The sequence below is a fragment of the Nannobrachium achirus genome (assembly GCF_963921795.1).
Source record: "Nannobrachium achirus genome assembly, chromosome: 13".
NCBI classification, from domain to species: domain Eukaryota; kingdom Metazoa; phylum Chordata; class Actinopteri; order Myctophiformes; family Myctophidae; genus Nannobrachium; species Nannobrachium achirus.
Genome location: NC_137833.1, coordinates 58,563,045 through 58,582,417, shown reverse-complemented (window position 1 = coordinate 58,582,417; position 19,373 = coordinate 58,563,045). Strand labels below are relative to the sequence as shown.

Here is a 19,373-nt window from a genome sequence, read left to right as displayed (position 1 = left end):
TCTCTCTCTCTCTATCTCTCTCTCTCTCCCTCCCTCTCTCTCTCTCTCTCTCTCCCCCTCCCTCTCTCTCTCTCTCTCTCTCTCTCTCTCTCTCTCTCTCTCTCTCTCTCTCTCTCTCTCTCTCTGTGTTAATGTGCCTATATGTGTCATGTAGCTGCCTGACCTACAACATGCAAACAAGACACTTGACAAGTGAAGTGGCTTATTTGAGCACTCACGTGTGCGTGCGTGTGTTTGTGTGTGTGTGTGTGTGTGTGTGTGTGTGTGTGTGTGTGTGTGTGTGTGTGTGTGTGTGTGTGTGTGTGTGTGTGTGTGTGTGTGTGTGTGTGCGTGTGTGTGTGTGTGTGTGAGAGAGAGAGAGAGAGAGAGAGTGAGGAGTATATGAGATTGTTAATCCCACTCTCTCACCCAGACAACTACATCAATGTCTTCAACGACACTCTTGGCATGTTTTTGTGTGAGTGCGCATGTGTGTGTGCGTGTGTGTGTGTGTTTCCTTCCTGATCCATAATGAAAGGCTGCTTGTTTTTAACAAGTTTTATAAAGCTTGTAGGTGATGAATATTTTATCCTATAGCTTTCCTCCATTTTTAAGCAGCTCATGTGCGTGTGTGTGTGTGCGGACTGGTTCTATTGTCCAGGACAGATCAGAAGGAAGTTTATTTATCTGGCTAAAAGGATATACTGTACTGTACACAAATAAAATCATGGGGACTTGTTTCCATTGAGGCCCATGTATTCATTTCATCAACAGAGCATAGAAAACGAACACAGTTACACATTGTCATCGACATATCAATATATTGTTGTCGGGTGGAAACCTTGTATGTCCAAAACCGCTCGTTTAGTATTTATCATTTTAAAAATGATTTATAATAGTGAAAATAGCCGATCTAGAAGCCGCAAGGCATTGTGTGCTAGTAGATCTGCAATTTCCACTAGTTTTGTGCAACAGTCTTGTATGATAAAGCAAGGACCCCTTAGTTGAGAGAGAGACCCCCACAACCTCTTCTAGATTCCATATAGTTTCATTGTTTAACAGCACAATCATCGTGTATTTTGGATTCATGTCAATTTGTGTTTTCATATAACCACTTGAACCGTCACTACTTAATAAATTTGACCTTTCACTCTGTACTTAGTCTGCTCTTTTCCCCCTCTACACCAAACCTCTTTGCCGAGGCGTTGTGAGCTTCAAGATCTGCTATTTTCTCCGAATATGGATGCTAGGGTTCAAGTGGTTAATATAAAAAAGAGAAAAAGGTTTCTATCACACAAAGATTTGGAGGACCCCCTGTAGTAACTCTGAGGACCCCCTAGGGGTCCCGGACCCCCCGTTGAAGACCCCTGCTTTAATGGCTGGTGTCAGGACATTCGACATGTCAGAGTGGTAGAATGAGACAATGCAAACAAGTCCCAGGACATGTTTGTGTTATCCTTTCAGCCTGAGTGTCTTACTTAGACATTACCATGTGCTGTGTGTCTCTGTGTGTGTGTGTGTGTGTGTGCGTGCGTGCGTGCGTGCGTGCGTGTGTGCGTGCGTGCGTGCGCGTGCACGTGCGCATGCGTGCGTGCATTGGGGATTCCAAGATGAAGAGCAGCTCATTAACACATTTACATTGATGTGGAAACTGAAATGTTGTTTCATGTCCCCGATTAATAAATAAACATGATAAATAATAGCTGAGCTCCCGGGGGCTACAGTGCCACACACACACACACACACACACACACACACACACACACACACACACACACACACACACACACACACACACACACACACACACACACACACACACACACTCCGCTCCACATAATGTCACCTGTCACCTCCTGTCTCTTCCATGTTGTCCCCTGTCAACTCATATCTAGGTTGACTTCTTCACCTTCTTCTCCTCCTTCTCCTCTTCTTCTTCTTCTTCTTCTTCTTCTTCTTCTTCTTCTTCTTCTTCTTCCTCTTCTTCATCTTCTTCCTCTTCTTCTGCTGTTCTAAATATGACAGCAGCTCCAGCTGGCTGCGTCTCACGTCCTTATACTATCAAAACCTCCACCGGCTGTTTGTCTGTCATTCTGTCTGAGTCTGTCATTCTGTCCGTCATGTCACGTCACACTTTTTCCCCTACTCATATCTCCGCCACCGTTGCACCTATCCATGTCAAACTTTGCGCACACCGCACACACACTCATTGGCTGCCAAACCACAACCTCCACCCCTCATTTCTCACATGGCCATCTTCTAGTGCCACCATGAGGCAGATTTTTGCAAAACACATTTTTGGACACTGCTCCTACAGATTTTGCCCTAAAATCACGCAAAGCGGTGCACAGCATCTCTAGAGTCATGTCATCAACATGGATCTGAGACAGACAGACAGACAGACAGACAGACAGACAGACAGACAGACATTCATTCTTACCTCTGTTGTCAGTCAGTGAGAAGTTGGCGTTGGGTTTCGCCAGGTAGTAGGAGAACTTTGGAGGATGGAGATCTTTATCTGTGGCGCTCACTGTTCCTATCACCTGGAGGAGACATTTAGAATTGAGTTAGTGGGCTACTTATTATTATCATATTAAACTCTTTAACCTTTGGCTTTAAAAAGATACATTATGCATTGTAATTACGCTCCAAAATCCTATCTGTTCTCGCATATTGACTGAGCCACGTTTAACGTTAACAAGCCTCGCATAGCCAGATACTATCACACTGTGCCTATAGTGCTAGCAATGGCAGATAGAGTCTAGCTGCACTAGGCTAAACGGCTAAACGTTAACGCAGTCAGTCTCACTGCACACTGCACTGCTGAACACCGCGGACTGCGCGGAGGCTTTCGCGAGGTTAAACGCAAACAAAAGTGCCCAGAAGATGCAACTCAAGTTGGAATGTCTTCAGCGTGGAGCATGTTTACGGTCATCTGCGTGCCCCTGCCTCAACTATAGCCTGTGACTGCTCTGTTGGGGTGGCGGGGTGACTGATTTAGTCTTAGTCTTAGTCTTAGACTAGTCTTAGTCTTAGGATTGAATATCAAAAATCTTAGTCTTTTAGTCTTTTAGTCATGCAGTGTTTATTTTGACAGCAAAGATTTAGTCTTAGTCTTCGTCTTTTGAATAACACACCGCTTAGTCTTATCTGAAATTGTTTAGTCTTAGTCTTAGTCAACAAAATGAACACTGCTGTTAGGCGGTGAAACTGACAACATCAATACCAGCTATATATATATATATATATATATATATATATATATATATATATATATATATATATATATATATTAACATTGTCCTTCAAGGCCACCGAGTTCAAATAAGTACATAACAACTTCCACTTTGTTGACAGTAAATAACATGTAGAAAGGTTAAAGCAGAAATAAGCAGTTTTCTGCTGACATAAGCAGGAATCATGCAATTGCTTTTTTATTTTATTTTATTATATTCAGGCGGCTAACAATGCTCCCTAAAAAAATCTAGTCTCTGTGGCGATTCTAGGAGCCACAGTCTACCTCCAAAACTATTATTTTATCTGTAAGAAGCTCTGTCATTAGCAGCTAATTGGTGCATGAACCAGCCGACCGGGGCTAAAAGGATTGACAGACAGGTCAACCAATCTGAACAAGAACAAGAGGCGGTCCTGATTGACACCCAGTTTAATCGACCAATGACAGAACTTCTCACAGATACAAATAATAGTTTTGGAGGCAGATTGTAGCCCCAGGAAGTGTCATACACACAATATTTCTTTAGAAAGCATTGTTAGCTGCCTGAATAAAATATAATTAAAATATATTTTGTAAATAAGCAATTGCATGATTATGTCAGCAGAAAACTGCTTATTTCTGCTTTAAGTTAATCAGGTGAGACAAACATATTGATAGATTGATTGACTATGGATCACGTACCGTTCCAGCCATGTCGTTCTCACAGACAAAGACCTCGTCCACGGCCAGCTCTGGTTCGTTATCGTTGACGTCCTGAACCAGGATGTTGACTTTGACAAACGACTGCAAGCCTGAAGACACACATAAGGGCACAACAAGGACGTGCAAAGAATGTTAGAGAGGCAGGGGCTGAGATTTCTAAAAGGGACTTTTGGTGGAAATATCGAAAATAGCCAGGCTCACAACGCGTCGCATCGCAACCCGTTGTGAGCTTGGAGGTCGGCTATTTTCGGTGTGTGATACCGCACTGAACTAAGCATAATGGAGTGCATACTGGAGATGTGGCGTAACAGCAGCCACATTTTGCTACACAGAGAGGGCAATTCTTTCAACATAAGATATTGCATTCAATTTCAGGAAATGTTGGACAAGGCAATTCTCTTGAATGCTGCCTTCAGGTATGGCATGGAAAGAGGGCATTTGCGTTTCTTTCACCATAGCAAAAACTGCTTTCACATTCATGATCTGGAGAGGGAATTTTTACAGACAGTTAAAAGGGCAGGGGCTCAAGCCCCCTTTGATGTCTATGTGTGCACGTACCTGCATGGGATAATCAATGGGGGAGCAGGTCATCATTGATAAATCACACACTGTGTGTGTGTGTGTGTGTGTGTGTGTGTGTGTGTGTGTGCGTGCGTGCGTGCGTGCGTGCGTGCGTGCGTGCGTGCGTGCGTGCGTGTCGTACCACTAGGCTCCTCCTGGGCTTTGACCTGGAACATGTACGTTGCCTCCATCTCTCTGTCCAACTTCCTGATGGTGGACAGCTGACCTGTCAGAGGGTTGATGGCTATGGGACTGTCCTTATCCTCTATGGAATACCTGGAGACAGAGAGAGAGAGACTGTGTATTGCTTTGCATGATTTTAGGGCAACATCTGTAGGAGCAGTGTCCAAAAATGTGTTTTGCAAAAATCAGCCTCATGGTGGCGCTAGAAGAGGGCCATGTGAGAAATCAGGGCTGGGGGTTGTGGTTTGCCAGCCAAGGAGTGTGTGTGCAAAGTTTGGAATGGATAGGGGCAACAGTGGCGGATATAAGAGTAGGGCCAAAAATGTGACGTGACGTGGCGGAGGGACTGCCGGTGGAGTTGTCATAGTAACATGCGACCTGGCAGTCGCAATCATATATATTAAAAAAGTAAAATAAATAGTACATAACTTAACCAGTTGTGCAATGGTGATTCAATGTTTGGGGGGTCGCGAACGTCACTCAACACCTACTATACAGGTCTATTGATATGCATATAGGCTCGTTTCTTTGTTAAAACAGTTGTCGAGGTGTGAATTTGGGGGGGTGCGACCCCGGCTCAGAAAAGATATGGGTCGTCGGGGACGCGCGAGTCGGCGCGACCCAAGACTACGGCAACACTGAACTTAACCCACTGGCACTGATGTGTGTGTGTGTGTGTGTGTGTTCGTGTGTGTGCATTAGAGGTCTTCACGGGGGCCCCGACCCCGAAATTACCCGAGGACCCGAGAGACCCGTATCGGGTTCGGTCAGTGTTTTATCATAATCACTCGGATCCGGGTTGGAAACGGTCGCATTTCCCTCGGAACACTTCGGAACACGGGACTGTAATCATCATGTGTATAACCCGAGAGGACCCGATAGGACCCGTCTGTGTGACGTGTGTGTACTTTATGCTTTTTATGCAAACTATAAAGCAAGCAATCAATCAATGTGTGTGTGTGCGCTGGCGTGCGCTGCTGCGCTTAGGCTGCGCTATGATCAGGATATATAGAACGGACTGGAGTTGTGTTTAACGTGTGTGCTGTGCTCTGTTTAGGCTGACCTAGGATCAGATTCAGGTCCGTTATTAGCCGCGAGGCAGCGACATGAAGAACGGCTGTAACTGTGAGATGATAATGCTGGTCTAAGATCAGATTTACAGCGGGGAAAAAAGAGCTTGGTGCGTGCGTAATGCATGCGTGTGCGTGATGCGTAGCAGCTTCTCAAGTTAAACCATGACAAACAAACCGAAAATGACATACCTCTGTTGATAGAAAATAGCCTAAAAGTATTCCTGTATCCCTTGCATTTGTTTCTGCATTTGTTTCTGTCTGTCAAGCGCACGCCGCACAGCTGCCGTGAGTGAGGGATCTCGGTACATGAAAAGGGATTTTAATAATGATTTAATGGTTGGGTCTCTCGGAAGCTCGGAAATAAAAGGATTTCGGGACAACATGTCACGGGTTTCGGTCTGTAAAAAAAGAAAGAAAGTCGGAACGGGACGGAATCGGACGAGACCAAACGGGGCCACTCGGGTTTTTGGACCCGTGAAGACCTCTAGTGTGCATGTGTGTCCTACCTTAAGCTCTTTTTGGCCGTGTCAGGGTCTTTGGCGGTGACCATTCCTATGTTGTTGACCATGGTTTCCTCCAAGACGTTGAAGCTGTAGATGTCTTTGTCGAAGACTGGGGGCTCGTCCACGTCGATCACCCTGATGGTCACCTGAAACCAGGGACGTGCAGAGAATGTTAGAGAGGCAGGGGCTGACATTTCTAAAAGGGCCTTTTGGTGAAAATATCTAAAATAGCAGACCTCCAAGCTCACAACGCATCGCAGAGCTTGGAGGTCGGCTATTTTCAGTGCTTGATATATCACACTGAACTAAGCATTATCAAGTCAATACTGGAGATGTGGCGTAACGGCATGGATTTCTACACAGAGAGGGCGATTCTCTCTCTTCATTTTATCATAACTTCAGCTGGTTTGTGTTTATACTTTCAAATTGTCCGACTCTGTGTTTACATGAGAGGCATTCGCTGATGTATTTGATTTAACCTTTGATCTTCATTCATTATCCTGGATATTGAATCTTACCCTACTTTCATTTTTGTTGTAGAACAGTTAGGGTGCGGGTGGGAGCGGGCGAGCGCACTGCCGATGTTGTGAATGTATTTGCATCCTACGCGTATTGTATGTAATTATTTATGTATATTCACATATTCGTTATAGATGTAACTTTGTTTTCTTGCTGTATTTGTAGGGGACCCCCTCGAAAATTACTTCTCTAAGGGCTATCCTTTCCTTTCAGTACATTCAAACATTCCGGACATACATTATCTTGTTTACGGTATTAAAATGGTGCATTTATATAGCACCTTTATCCAAGGCGCTTCACATAGATTGTGCATTACATTCACCCATTCACACACACACATTCATACACCGATGGCGGAGGAAACCATGTAAGGCACCAACCTGCTTGCTCAAGGACTCAGGGGGGAGCCCGGATTCGAACTGGGAACCCTTTGTGCTCTAATGACGGTTTCTGTACCCCTGAGCTATGCCGCCCCTCTACAGTGGAGTTTGTCTCCTGCATGAGGCCTTGTTGACAGCAGTGTCCTCCTTAATTATTAATTCATAAATAATAATAGGCTATAATACATTAATAATGATCACCTGGCCTCGGTGACAGACAGCAGTGTCCTTGTTGTCTTGGTAATAATAATATAATGAATTGATAATGATCACCTGGGCCTCGGTGACAGCAGTGTCCTTGTTGTCTTGTTAATAATAATATAATGAATTGATAATGATCACCTGGGTCTTGGTGACCGCAGTGTCCTTGTTGTCGGCTGGTGACACCAGGTTGTTCTCTCTCACATGAACACTGAAGCTGTAGCTGTTCTTTGTCTCATAGTCTAGAGCCTGGGGAGAGAGAGAGAGAGAGAGAGAGAGAGAGAGAGAGAGAGAGAGAGAGAGAGAGAGAGAGAGAGAGAGAGAGGCAGAGACAAAGACAAAGACAGAGAGAGTTGTAATAGTAGAACAACAACAACAACATGTGCAGTGGTGGGACGTTCGCGAACGAATCGAGTCGATTGAACAGCTCTTTGAAACGGCGCTCCTTTGTGTTCACTTATCTCTGCTGCGCTGCTGCTTTCCAGCAGAGTGAGTGATAAATCATAGCTATATAATGGATAAGCATAAACAAACCAGTTCACATGAACAATACTGATGTAAAATAAGATATCTGAACGGCTACATATATTTTATATGCGCAAAATTACAATTAAAATGTTTTGAACCACAGTTACAAGGGGGAATTAATGGTCCGATGGGTAAAAGGGCAGGGGCTTGAGTGTGCGTGCCTGACTGCTGCAGTATCGTTCATCCGCCTCTGCCAGGGGTTTTTCGGTGTTTATCTTATTTTCGCCGGCAACAGGAATGCACCAATTGGCCAGGATGTAACAAAGCGACCACATGGCCACATAAGACGACCATGTGGTAGCCTATCCGCGATGATGAATTGAACTGAATTCCCGGAAAAGATGCGTTGTGATTGGCCAGTGGTCACTTTGAGTGGCAGCATGTTTTCCGCACCTCTGCACTTCCACCGGTCCTTTTATACCAGTCACTCCAATGAACCCCAACGGCGGACGAGGTACCTAGCTTTATATATCTATGGTTGGGATAGTCTCACGTAGCCAGACAACTATTCCACAATCTCCGAATGCTATATAGTCTGGAACTACAACTCCTGAACGGCGAGTAATGGAAACTGTTCAAGAAAATATATTTTAAAATTGCATTTCTGCTAAGCAGCAAGCTATGTATGCTTAGATGATTTTTATTTAATATAATAATAAGTGTGCGCGATGTGAAAAGGAAACGGAAGTGAGGAGGAGGCTTCACTTCCGCTTTAACCGGGTACTCATCATTCTTCTAACGTTATTCCGGGCCCGGTTTGATTCCCGCTGAGGGAACGACCGTTACATTATTCCTCTGAACGTGTGTTGGCGCATGCGCATTGCAATGACAAGACCAAGGGTGATAACAGGTCTGGTAGTCAGACTACTGAGCCTTAGCTAAGGGATGACAACGGGGGCATCGGCTGATTCTTCTCTCACTTTCTCCCAGCCATTTGGTGCCCCCCCCCCCCCAAGCATGGTGCCCTGTGCTGCAGCACCTAAAGCACGTCCATTAAGCCGGCCCTGGTGACGAAACTCTGCACCGTTTTAATCATGAAGTCTCCATCTTTGACGGGGCTCAGTTAGGGCTGTCACGATTATGACATTTTACATGACGATTAATTGTCACTCAAATAATTGCGATTAACGATTTAATTGTGTTTTTGCCGTTGACAATTACATTTCTGTTTGGCTTTTAGGCTTTGAAGTTGCACGTGGCAGATATGACACATAACCTAAATACACAAAGAAATGACTGACATATTTGACAACTTTATACTTAAAAAAGAACATTGATAGTGGAAACAGCCGATCTACAAGCTCACAACGCGTCGCGATGCGACGCGTTGTGAGCTTGTAGATCTGCTATTTCCACAATTTTTTGCTTTAAAAAAATATATGAACATTTTTCAACATGGAAACGATTATGACGATTATGAAAAATAATTAGACAATTGATGATATGATATGATAATGATATGATATGATATGATATGATATGATATGATATGATATAGTACTTTATTGTCAGTTCACACTGAAATTTGTCTTACAACAGCAGTCATGTATTCAAAACATATATACAAACATTTGTAACACATCAATGCATACGTGACACGCTGAGTCGCGGTGCAGCCCCTGTACCAGCGCACCAAAATTATGTAATAATTGTGACAGGCCTAGGCTCCGTTACCTTTTTCAGCATGAGGTCTCCGTCCTTGCCGGGGCTCCGCAGCACACTGAACACGTCGCCCCAGGGATGGCTGATGCTGAACTCTGGGTCTTTGTTCTGAATCTGGTCCCTGTCCTCCAGCTGCAGAGACCCGATCTTCAGCTCCAACTTCTGGTTCTCCGGGACCTGGAACTCGTACGTCTCTGTGGACGCCATCAGAGGTGGGAAAAGCACTCAAATGTCTTACCTGAGTAAACGTTATTGATACTGCAATGTAGAATACTTTGTTAGGGTGCCCTCACACCAAAATACCTATGAGAGTGGAATCCGCGTTCTGCCAATGCATTTCAATGAGAGTGAGGGAGTTTCAGGCCAGCAGAGGATTTCTGCAAAAAACGCTCCCTTATCATTGAAATGAATTGGCGGAACGCGGATTCCACTCTCATAGGTATTTTGGTCTGAGGGCACCCTTACAAGTAGAAGTCCTGTATTCAACATTTACTTGAGTAAAAGTACGCAAGTATTGGCGTCAAAATGTACTTAAAAGTAACAAAAGTAAAAGTGCTCATTATGCTTAATGTCCGATTTCAAGTTTTCAGATGTATAAAGGTCTTTTGAAAATTGGCGGATTGAGAGCTTGTAGATCTGCCATCTAGACGTGTTTAATGTACAGTATGTTTTGTAATAATAATCGTCGATCTACAAAGTAACTAGTAACTAAAGTTTTCCAATAACTCGATAAAACACACACACACACACGCACGCACGCACGCACGCACGCACACACACACACACACACACACACACACACACACACACACACACACAGAGGAAACTGCAGCTATTTATGATCGTAATTGAGTGATCTGGAGATGATTTTTAATTGTTGTATTCTAATTGTTTTATTAACCACATGAAACCTATAGCATCCCCATTTTGGGAGGAAATAGGCGATGCACAAGCTCACAACACGTTCTTGTGAGCTTGTACATCAGCTATTTTTGGCCATTTGGTTTAGAGGGGCAAAAGGGAGCGGACCTGGTATACACCTGGTCTAATGAGCAGGGGCGTCGCAAGGGGGGGAAAGTGGGACTGAGTCTCTAGGGCCCAAGGTGGAGGGGCCTTAATTATTTAGCTATTGAAAAATAGCAGATATACAAGCTTAAATCTGCTATTTTTGAAAAGCGTGAAAATGGGTGCAAATCTTTGAATATATGTATTTTTTAAGCAAACATTTGTAACTCAAATTTTGCTTCTAGGGGGTCCCTGGAACTAGATATTTTGAGACGGGAAACAGAAGGATTCGAAATATTCAAAGACTTCAAGCAGATCTACAAGCTTGCAGCGCCGCACTGTGAGCTTGTAGATCAGCTATTTTTCAATAGTTAAAGCACAAAATAATGCGTTCCCAGTCTAAATGGGTTGGTTAAACCCCCTCCCCCTATGAAGAACATTCACGGGGGTCCCGCAGTGAATCCTTGTACCATGGGCGCAGAATTTGGTGCGACACCCCTGCTAATGAGTTATAGGAGGCGTGTTGTGTTGCGTTTGCGTACTTCTGGTGAAGGAGGCCATGTTGTCGTTGGTGTCGGTGACGGTGATGGTGACGGAGGTGGTGGCGGTGCTGCCCGCTGCCATACCTCTGGTGTCCTGAGCCTGAACCACCACGATGTACTGAGACCTGGTCTCCCTGTCCAGCGTGTCTGTCTTACTGCTGATCACACCTAGAAAGAGAAGAGACAGAGACAGAGACAGAACACAGTTAATTAAAGGGATATTCCACTTTCAACAGGGAGCAGTGGTAGGGCTTCTCTCCACATACACACCCATTGTAACTTCAAACTCCATTTTAACCATGATACATTCATTAAAAACACCAGTTATTTTTTCTGGAGACTCATTTTACCCTCCTAATACGTGAGCAGGCCGTGTTTTTTTTGATAACTTTTTTCATTTATTTTTAATAATTATTTGGAAAAATGGAAAAAATGAAATACAAAAAGAATATTATTAAAAATAAATGAAAAATGTTATCGAAAAAACACGGCCTGCTCACATATTAGGAGGGTAGTATGAGTCACCAGAAAAAATAATGGGTGATTTTAATGAATCTATCATGGTTAAAATGAAGTTTGAAGTTACAATGGGTGTGTGTGGGGAGAGGCCCTGGGCCTGGAGGGCCTGGTAACATTTACATCAAATATCTAAATATTCAATCAAGCTAATTAAAAACTGTTCAGGGTGTTCATAAAAGCCTGATTAGATGATAAAATTACCAAAAGTTTTTTTGAAAGTGAAATACCCCTTTAAACACGTCTTTGGAATCAGTGGCGTCAGTTCAGCAAAAGCTAGGGTAGCCTGTGGCAAAGTTGGGAGTCCTCATGCACACGCGTGGAAAGAAATGGGTTTTGTCGGGTTTTCCCCCAGTTTCTATGGTTTCTTGGGCTGGATTTGGCAGCCTGGAATGGTTGTTCAAGTGCAGCTAAACTTGGCATGTTAGTAAAGGTGCCACAATTAACCTAATGCCTAATGCATTGCACCTGTGCAGCTGACCTGCGGAACCTGGGAATATACATTTTTTTCAAGAAGGGGAGAATACAAGTGTGGAGAATATTATTATAATACCTTGTTAAAGTGACCATTTTGTGGGGAGTCTTACAGGTGATTTTACTGTAATTGAACAACTGAATAACCAGCACAGATAGACATTCATGGATTTATATTTAAAAGTGTCTTTTATTTTCCCCCCTGGACCCAGGGTATGACAGCTGCATACAGAGAATTCAGAGAAGGAAAAACAAGTAACCCACATAGCATGCGTACATTATGCCAGACTTCGGTGCTCTTTATGTGATGGTAAAATATAGAAGGTTTGATATAAAAAAAACATAATAACACTATTAGTATAATGTATCATTCTTCTACAATTTCCTCCTCTCGGGTAAAGGGTGTTGCGTCCACAGATGGAAGTGTTTTGAGCCATGGAGAGCTTTTCACATGCACCATGATAGTGGGCATGTATTTCTAACCCCACATGATTTTATTTTTCTTTCTTTTTTTCCCCCCATATGACAGTGAAGTTACTTTTAAGACAATTTACAAAAAGAAAAGAAAGAAAAGATAAAGGCCATTGCTGCACCAAAAATAATCAACAAACGTAATCAACCAACTATAGGTTACTATAAAAACTGGGCAAACTTTGGCCAAATTGTCACCTGTGATGCTGTCAATGGTGAAGGCTGATAGGTCCCCTTCTTTTCTCAGAGAGTATCGCAGCTCCCCATTGGCTGTGGTCGGGTCGTCTGCATCCGTTGCTTTCACTTCAACCACTTTGGTTCCTGAATGGAATGGATACAAGACAAGCAGTTTAAATTATACTTTATTGTTAGTTGATATATTTGGTGTGTGCGTGCTTGTGTAAAGGCTCAAATCTTAAAAGTCCTATATGTGGCCGCAGTGTAAATCATCAAACTGGGGCAACAAATTATGGTCATCCTTGCTCATACAGCGAAATACAGAGACACAATCAAAATAGAGCCCTGTCAGAGTGTAAAATTAAACCAAAACGACCCATAAGGGTTAAAGATCTAAGGGTCCATTTTGTCATTTAGCTGGGGACCACCTGGAACCCGGCCCTCAAGGGCCACTGGTTGAAAACCACTGGATTAATCCATTTAGGCCTAGGATTATTTTATAATTTAACTATCGAAAAATAGACACACAGCGAGCTTGTAGATCTGCTATTTTTGAAAAATCATGAAAATGTTTACAAATCTTTGAATATCTCATTTTTAAAGTGAACTTTTGTAACTCAAATATTTGCTTCTAGGGGGTCCCTGATACAATATATTTTGAGACGGGGGTCGGCTGCCAAATAAACATATCATTCTAGGGGTCCTTGACATGAAAAGGTTTGAGCACCACTGACATAGAAACATAGCTTTTTAAAAAAAAAAAAAAAGCTTGGAAGGATTCAAAAGACACTTATAGATTCGAGTCAAAATCGGGTAAAAAATAAAATTTTCCCAGATTTTTCTAAAATAGCATCTACAAGCTCGCAGCGCGGCACTCAGTGTTTCAATAGTTAATATTTATACGGACCCGTCCTGGACCTCTCCACGATGGAGCCGTTGAAGGCCCCGGGGAACACGGGCACGTTGTCGTTGATGTCGTTGACCTGGATGACGAAGTCGCCGGGCTCCTCCACCATCTTGTTGTTCCCGTCGTACATGATGGCGCGCAGGTGGTACGTGCTCTTCTTCTCGCGGTCCAGCACCGTGGTGACAAACAGGTCCCCCTTGTTGTCCACCGTGAAGATGGAGTTGGCCCCATCGCCCTCGATCTGGAAGCGCTTCACCTCCAGCTTCTGGTTGGACTTCAGCTGCGGAGAGACGCAACATCACGCCCATTGTGAAGTGGCCGGGTGCATATAGCGCTGACAAACTACTTCCTAAAGGTCAAGGATGTCCACGATCACAACACCAGAGGCAGCTCCACTAATCATGTTCAACGTAGATTTGACACTAAACAAGGCTCTAATTCGTCCTCCTGCTATACCACCAACATGTGGAACGCCCTTCCGCAAGCCTTAAAGGAGAGCAAATCCCTAGCCTCCTTCAACATTGGTATGAAAAGTCACCTTCAGGCAGCTGCTACTCGTGACTTGTAAATATAGAAATTGTAATATGTCAAAAAACATACATAAATCACTTTAGACCTATTTTTATACCTTGGCTATTTGAAAACAGCCGATCTACAAGCTCACAACACGCCGCGATGCGACGCGTTGTGAGCTTGTAGATCTGCTATTTTCAAACATTTTGTACTTTTACTTTTAGTACTTTAAGTACATTTTGATGCCAATACTTTTGTACTTTTACTCAAGTGAATTTTGAATTCTGGACTTCTACTTGTAACAGAAAACTTCTACAATGCAGTATTGAGGATACTTTTACTTAAGTAGAAAATGTGAGTACTTTTTCCACCACTGGGAATGACCATAGAGTTATAATAAGAATAGAGAGGACACCAGATATCCCCGCCCATCCTCTTGCATTGAGTTGCTCACCCAGCGCATGAGGCGTTTTCACCCCTCCTTCCGCGTAATAAAAGCGTGACGTAGTGGGGCCACTGTGACGCATTTTTCGTCATAGTTTGTGTTCATGGACGCGCTGGGGCTCAAATTCATGAACGAGCTCTTCCGGTAATCCGGTATGAACACGCGTCAATACAAAGAAGCCTATGCGCGACGCGCATTCATGTGGTTAGTGGCCCCAACTGCAGTACCTCAAAACGGCCACCATGTCCATTTGGTTTCAGGACGCCCCCAGGGTTCTGGGGGCTTGGGAATGACCAGCATCACTTCCTACTGTGCTGTGAGGTAATCAAAACAAACATACCTGTCCTATCTTGTAGGGGATGGGTGCGGGCCTCTCCTCCTCCACATACAGATTGTTCCAGATCCACTCTCTCTTCTGCCTCAAGTGGACAGGAGGAGGTATGGCGGCGGGTCTTCGGTTCGATACCTGGGGGGGAGGTCCAGAGCGGAGGAGCAGCTCCTCTGCTCCTGTGACCGTGAGGAGGAGGAGCAGGGGGAGCAGCAGCATCACCCACCCCTGAAGACCACCCATCATCTACCTGAAGATACACAGAGAGAGAGAGACAGAAGATCACATTAAAACCATGAATTCCTCCTGAGACAGAGAGACCAGGCATGTGCACACATAGACATCAAAGGGGGCTTGAGCCCCTGCCCTTTTAACTGTCTCTAAAAAGTGCCCTCTCCAGACTGTGAATGCAGTTTTTACTATGGTGAAAGAGATGCAAATGCCCCTCTTTCCATGCCACACCTGAAGGCAGCATTCATGAGAATTGTCTTGTCCAAACTCTCCTGAACTTGAATGCAGCATCTTATGTTGAAAGAATTGCCCTCGCCGTGCATAAATCCTTGCTGTATATACCCACATCTCCAGTATTGACTTGATTATGCTTAGTTCAGTGTGGTATCAAGCACCGAAAATAGCCGACCTCCAAGCGCGACGCGCTGTGAGCTTGAAGGTTTTCTATTTTCACTATTTTCACCAAAAGGCCCTTTTAGAAATTTCAGCCCTTGCCATTCTCTGCACGTCCCTGTGAGAGACCATGAGAGAGAGAGAGAGAGAGAGAGAGAGAGAGAGAGAGAGAGAGAGAGAGAGAGAGAGGAGGGAGAGAGAGAGAGGGAGGGAGACAGAGCTCGAAAGAGATAGATAGATAGGTGGGGGCTTGATGTACAGAAATCTACATTCTACATTAGCAACACAGCAACACATGCATACATACAGTCATTGAATTGAATTGAATTGAATTGAATTGAACTGAACTGAACTGAACTGAACTGAACTGAATTGAATTGAGCCTGCGTGAGTTATTTTATATGTGGAAGGCAGAATGTGTTGTTGCCATCTCCCCGGACCCCCCTCTTCATTCGTTAACAAGTTAATTAATTCACACTCCCACAGAGCAGTCTGTCACCTCATGTTCATTCTCATTGGCTACAAGATAATTCTCATATTCGAGCAGGTAATCTGTATCATCACAGCAGAGCTATACACCGCCAAACTAAGATGCAATATCATTGCAATGGTAATATCATTGCAATACATGGTATGGTCAATCTAAGCTTGTGTGGCTATTCTGAGCTGAAACATTTAATTGAATTGAATTGAGAAACAGAATTATCCAACTGACAGTTATTGTTTGTATTCTTTCTGTACTCACTTGTGCGTGAAGCAGAAACAAGCCAACAACATCTCATTAGGGTTCCTACCGTAACGATGATGCCTAATTTATGTCCATGTGCAGCGCTGCCCTAATGAGCATAGGGTTTAAATTAGACATGCTTACAGTCAGTCCAAGGCATTCATTAAGTTATTAATTACACAGCTGATGGAGGAACCCCCCTAACGACATGGAATGCTGCAAATATCAGCCCTTAACGTCCAGATTCCAACAAAGGGAGACGTTATCTTGTATACAGTATATTACTGAAGTAAACACACACATATCAATCAAACTGATGGATCCATAATCGTTTTCTGTGTCTAAAATCCAATTATGTGTCACTTGTTGGGGAAAAAAGATTAGATAGAAATCCACTTTTGAGAATTATTGCATAGGGACCATCTATCTATGCATGTATATTTGTAAACCTGAATTTAAGCAACAGCAACTCCTTGACACCGCTAGAATGTTGTTGTTGCCATGCTATTTGAAATTACTTTCTGTCAAAATTGAAAATATTTCTAAACCCAAAAGATAATCCTGGACGATCTGATGATGAGCCCAGTTATATTTCATATTCTACCCACATAATGTCTTTCCATTTCATTCTTGCTGTACAATAAATACATCGGAGAGATGAGCACATGGTTATTATATATATATATATATATATATATATATATATATATATATATATATATATATATATATAATATATATATATATATATATATATATATATATATATATATATATATATATATATATATATATATATATATATATATATTAATGTTTGCTTAAACAAAACTGACTTTTAACCACTTAAACCCCAGCATCCGTATTTGGGGGAAAATCCCAACCAGTGGGAGTAAGCAGTGCCTTAGGCTGCTCAACAGCGCCATACACTTGAAGGTGGTCACCCAGCAGTATTGCAGCTGAGGCAGTATAGACATATAGGCCACATTCTCATAATATAATTCGGTTTAGTCGTGCGAATGGGAGGGGTGAAGTTGCCACATTCTTGCATATTTAATTGATACGTTTGCCCTCACACTGCACATTGTCATCCGAAACAAGGAATCTCTGAGTCCACGTCTGTCCACGGGACATGTATGTATCCAAGCTGCATAATAATGCCTCCTCCATCTCCCTGTGTTTATTAATTCTTCAAGTTCAAATCACAATGTAACCACAGTCCACAGGACCCCTGCAAAATTGCAGCGCAGGCGTTAGCTAATTTATCTGCGGCCGACGGTCGTAAACGGGCGATCAAAAAATAAAACCAGCGGCGGCCGGAGGGACTCGCAAAATCTACCAGCAATAAACCAAACAGCAAATACTTTTAATAGCAAGATATGAATATCTACGAAGAGGAGAACGTCAACGTCTCTCTCTCTCTCTCTCTCTCCCTCTCTCTCTCTCTCTCTCTCTCTGCCCCTCGTCTTGCCCTCCGCTGGATCCCTCTGCGCACCGCGCGTAACAAGCGTCTCCATTTGGATATGATTTGGCACAGAGAGCGACAGAGAGAGCGCGAGCAAGGGCAAGAGACCCACACATCGGCCTATATTATATTAGGCCTATAGCCTATACAAGTGACTCCAGTGGCACTTTCCTTTCATCTAACTGTGAGCAACTCCTCACAAATAATACACTACATGTGCGAACGAGGGAGCGGTGATCAGAAATTAAATCAATGAGGGGAGGAGGCGGCCAGAATGGTCAGACATCTAATGAGAGCGGATGGTCTGGAGGGGGATTTAACCTTTTATAAATAACTATGGATTTAACCCGCACATGGCTCTATATAGCCTACCACAATGTTTCATTGCCTGTATTTGAGACGGATGGATTCACACCAACAGTGAAGCGTTTGCTGTAGCGAATCGAAACCACCGTTTTTTTGTGAATTTGCATTTGTTTCTTTGATTCGAAAAAGAATACGGATGCATCTTCACACATGCCCAAACGTTGTGTATTTTCCGACAATACGTTAGAAGATTTGTTTTAATCGCAATAAAACGTGCCTGTGTGAATGCCGCCATAGTATATGTCAAAGATATACCATAGACAGTATAGAGATACAGACAGACATACACACTCAGTCAAATATTGGAGCGGTAGGCACCATTCAAAAACACGCAGGGAGCTTGTAGATTGGCTATTTCCAGCTAGAAAAGTAATGTCGAGCTAAAACAGAAAAGACTAGCCCTGGGGGACTCCACTCAACCATATGAGGTTTAAGTGGTCTTAAAGAGGACTTAAAGGATGACATCTCTGGAAAATAAGTGACATTATTTCCCTTCAACAGTCAACCACTTAATCCTCGCCGTGCGGTGCACTGTGAGCTTGTAGACCATACATGGGCAACTGGCGGCCCGGGGGCCACACGCACCTTCACACTAATGCGGCGCTCAGGTTAATATCGGAATACTGATATATCATTGATTTCAGCTGTTAAAATTCCAAACATGCAAACATGACCCGCTCCAATTACTTCAGTGGTAGCTTAACACTTTGACCGCCACGGAGGTCATATGACGTCACGCTTTTACACCCCCCGCGCTGCCACCGGCGTCATATGACGCCGGAATGTCTTTTTTTTAATTAACACAAGATTAGGAGCATATGTATCACTGACGCTTGGATTCAGCCGTCCTGGGCCCTGGAATGACTAAAATCACCATGGTTACCATTGTGTGGCCAATCAGCTTGTGTTACCTTGTGTTACCATGGTGATTTGGTACGTGACCGTCCTCCCCAGGCCTGGGATTGCTGGATGGACGGCAACTTTGGCAAGAAGCAGCAGCCATGTGTTTGGGGGGGGGTTTAGTTTAGTGCTTTACTATACTACTGAGGACTACTTCTACAGCCGTTACATGTGATCTGAAAAGTTTTACTGGATCGTCATGGTTCATCGACCAGGCCACCAGGGACCACCGAGCCGCGGCGTCGCAGCGAAAAGAAGCAGCAGCCATGTGTTTGGGGGGGGGGGTTTAGTTTAGTGCTTTACTATACTACTGAGGACTACTTCTACAGCCGTTACATGTGATCTGAAAAGTTTTACTGGATCGTCATGGTTCATCGACCAGGCCAC

The 19,373-nt window shown here is 43.6% G+C and overlaps 1 protein-coding gene across 1 annotated transcript in view; it reads right to left on the bottom strand.

Annotated features, from left to right (window-relative positions):
- Positions 1 to 19,373, bottom strand: part of cdh5 (cadherin 5) — a gene marked incomplete at its 3' end in the record, with an annotated part of 52,949 nt that overhangs the window by 20,534 nt on the left and 13,042 nt on the right. The window contains exons 2-11 of the mRNA XM_080740523.1: positions 14,917 to 15,154; positions 13,619 to 13,898; positions 12,733 to 12,855; positions 11,074 to 11,241; positions 9,539 to 9,720; positions 7,478 to 7,585; positions 6,240 to 6,382; positions 4,620 to 4,753; positions 3,896 to 4,005; positions 2,420 to 2,522 (exon numbers count right to left, since the gene is read on the bottom strand). Of these exons, the coding sequence (XP_080596649.1) occupies positions 2,420 to 2,522; positions 3,896 to 4,005; positions 4,620 to 4,753; positions 6,240 to 6,382; positions 7,478 to 7,585; positions 9,539 to 9,720; positions 11,074 to 11,241; positions 12,733 to 12,855; positions 13,619 to 13,898; positions 14,917 to 15,150 (1,585 nt within the window). The 5' untranslated portion in view covers positions 15,151 to 15,154. The remainder of the gene's footprint in view (positions 1 to 2,419; positions 2,523 to 3,895; positions 4,006 to 4,619; positions 4,754 to 6,239; positions 6,383 to 7,477; positions 7,586 to 9,538; positions 9,721 to 11,073; positions 11,242 to 12,732; positions 12,856 to 13,618; positions 13,899 to 14,916; positions 15,155 to 19,373) is intronic.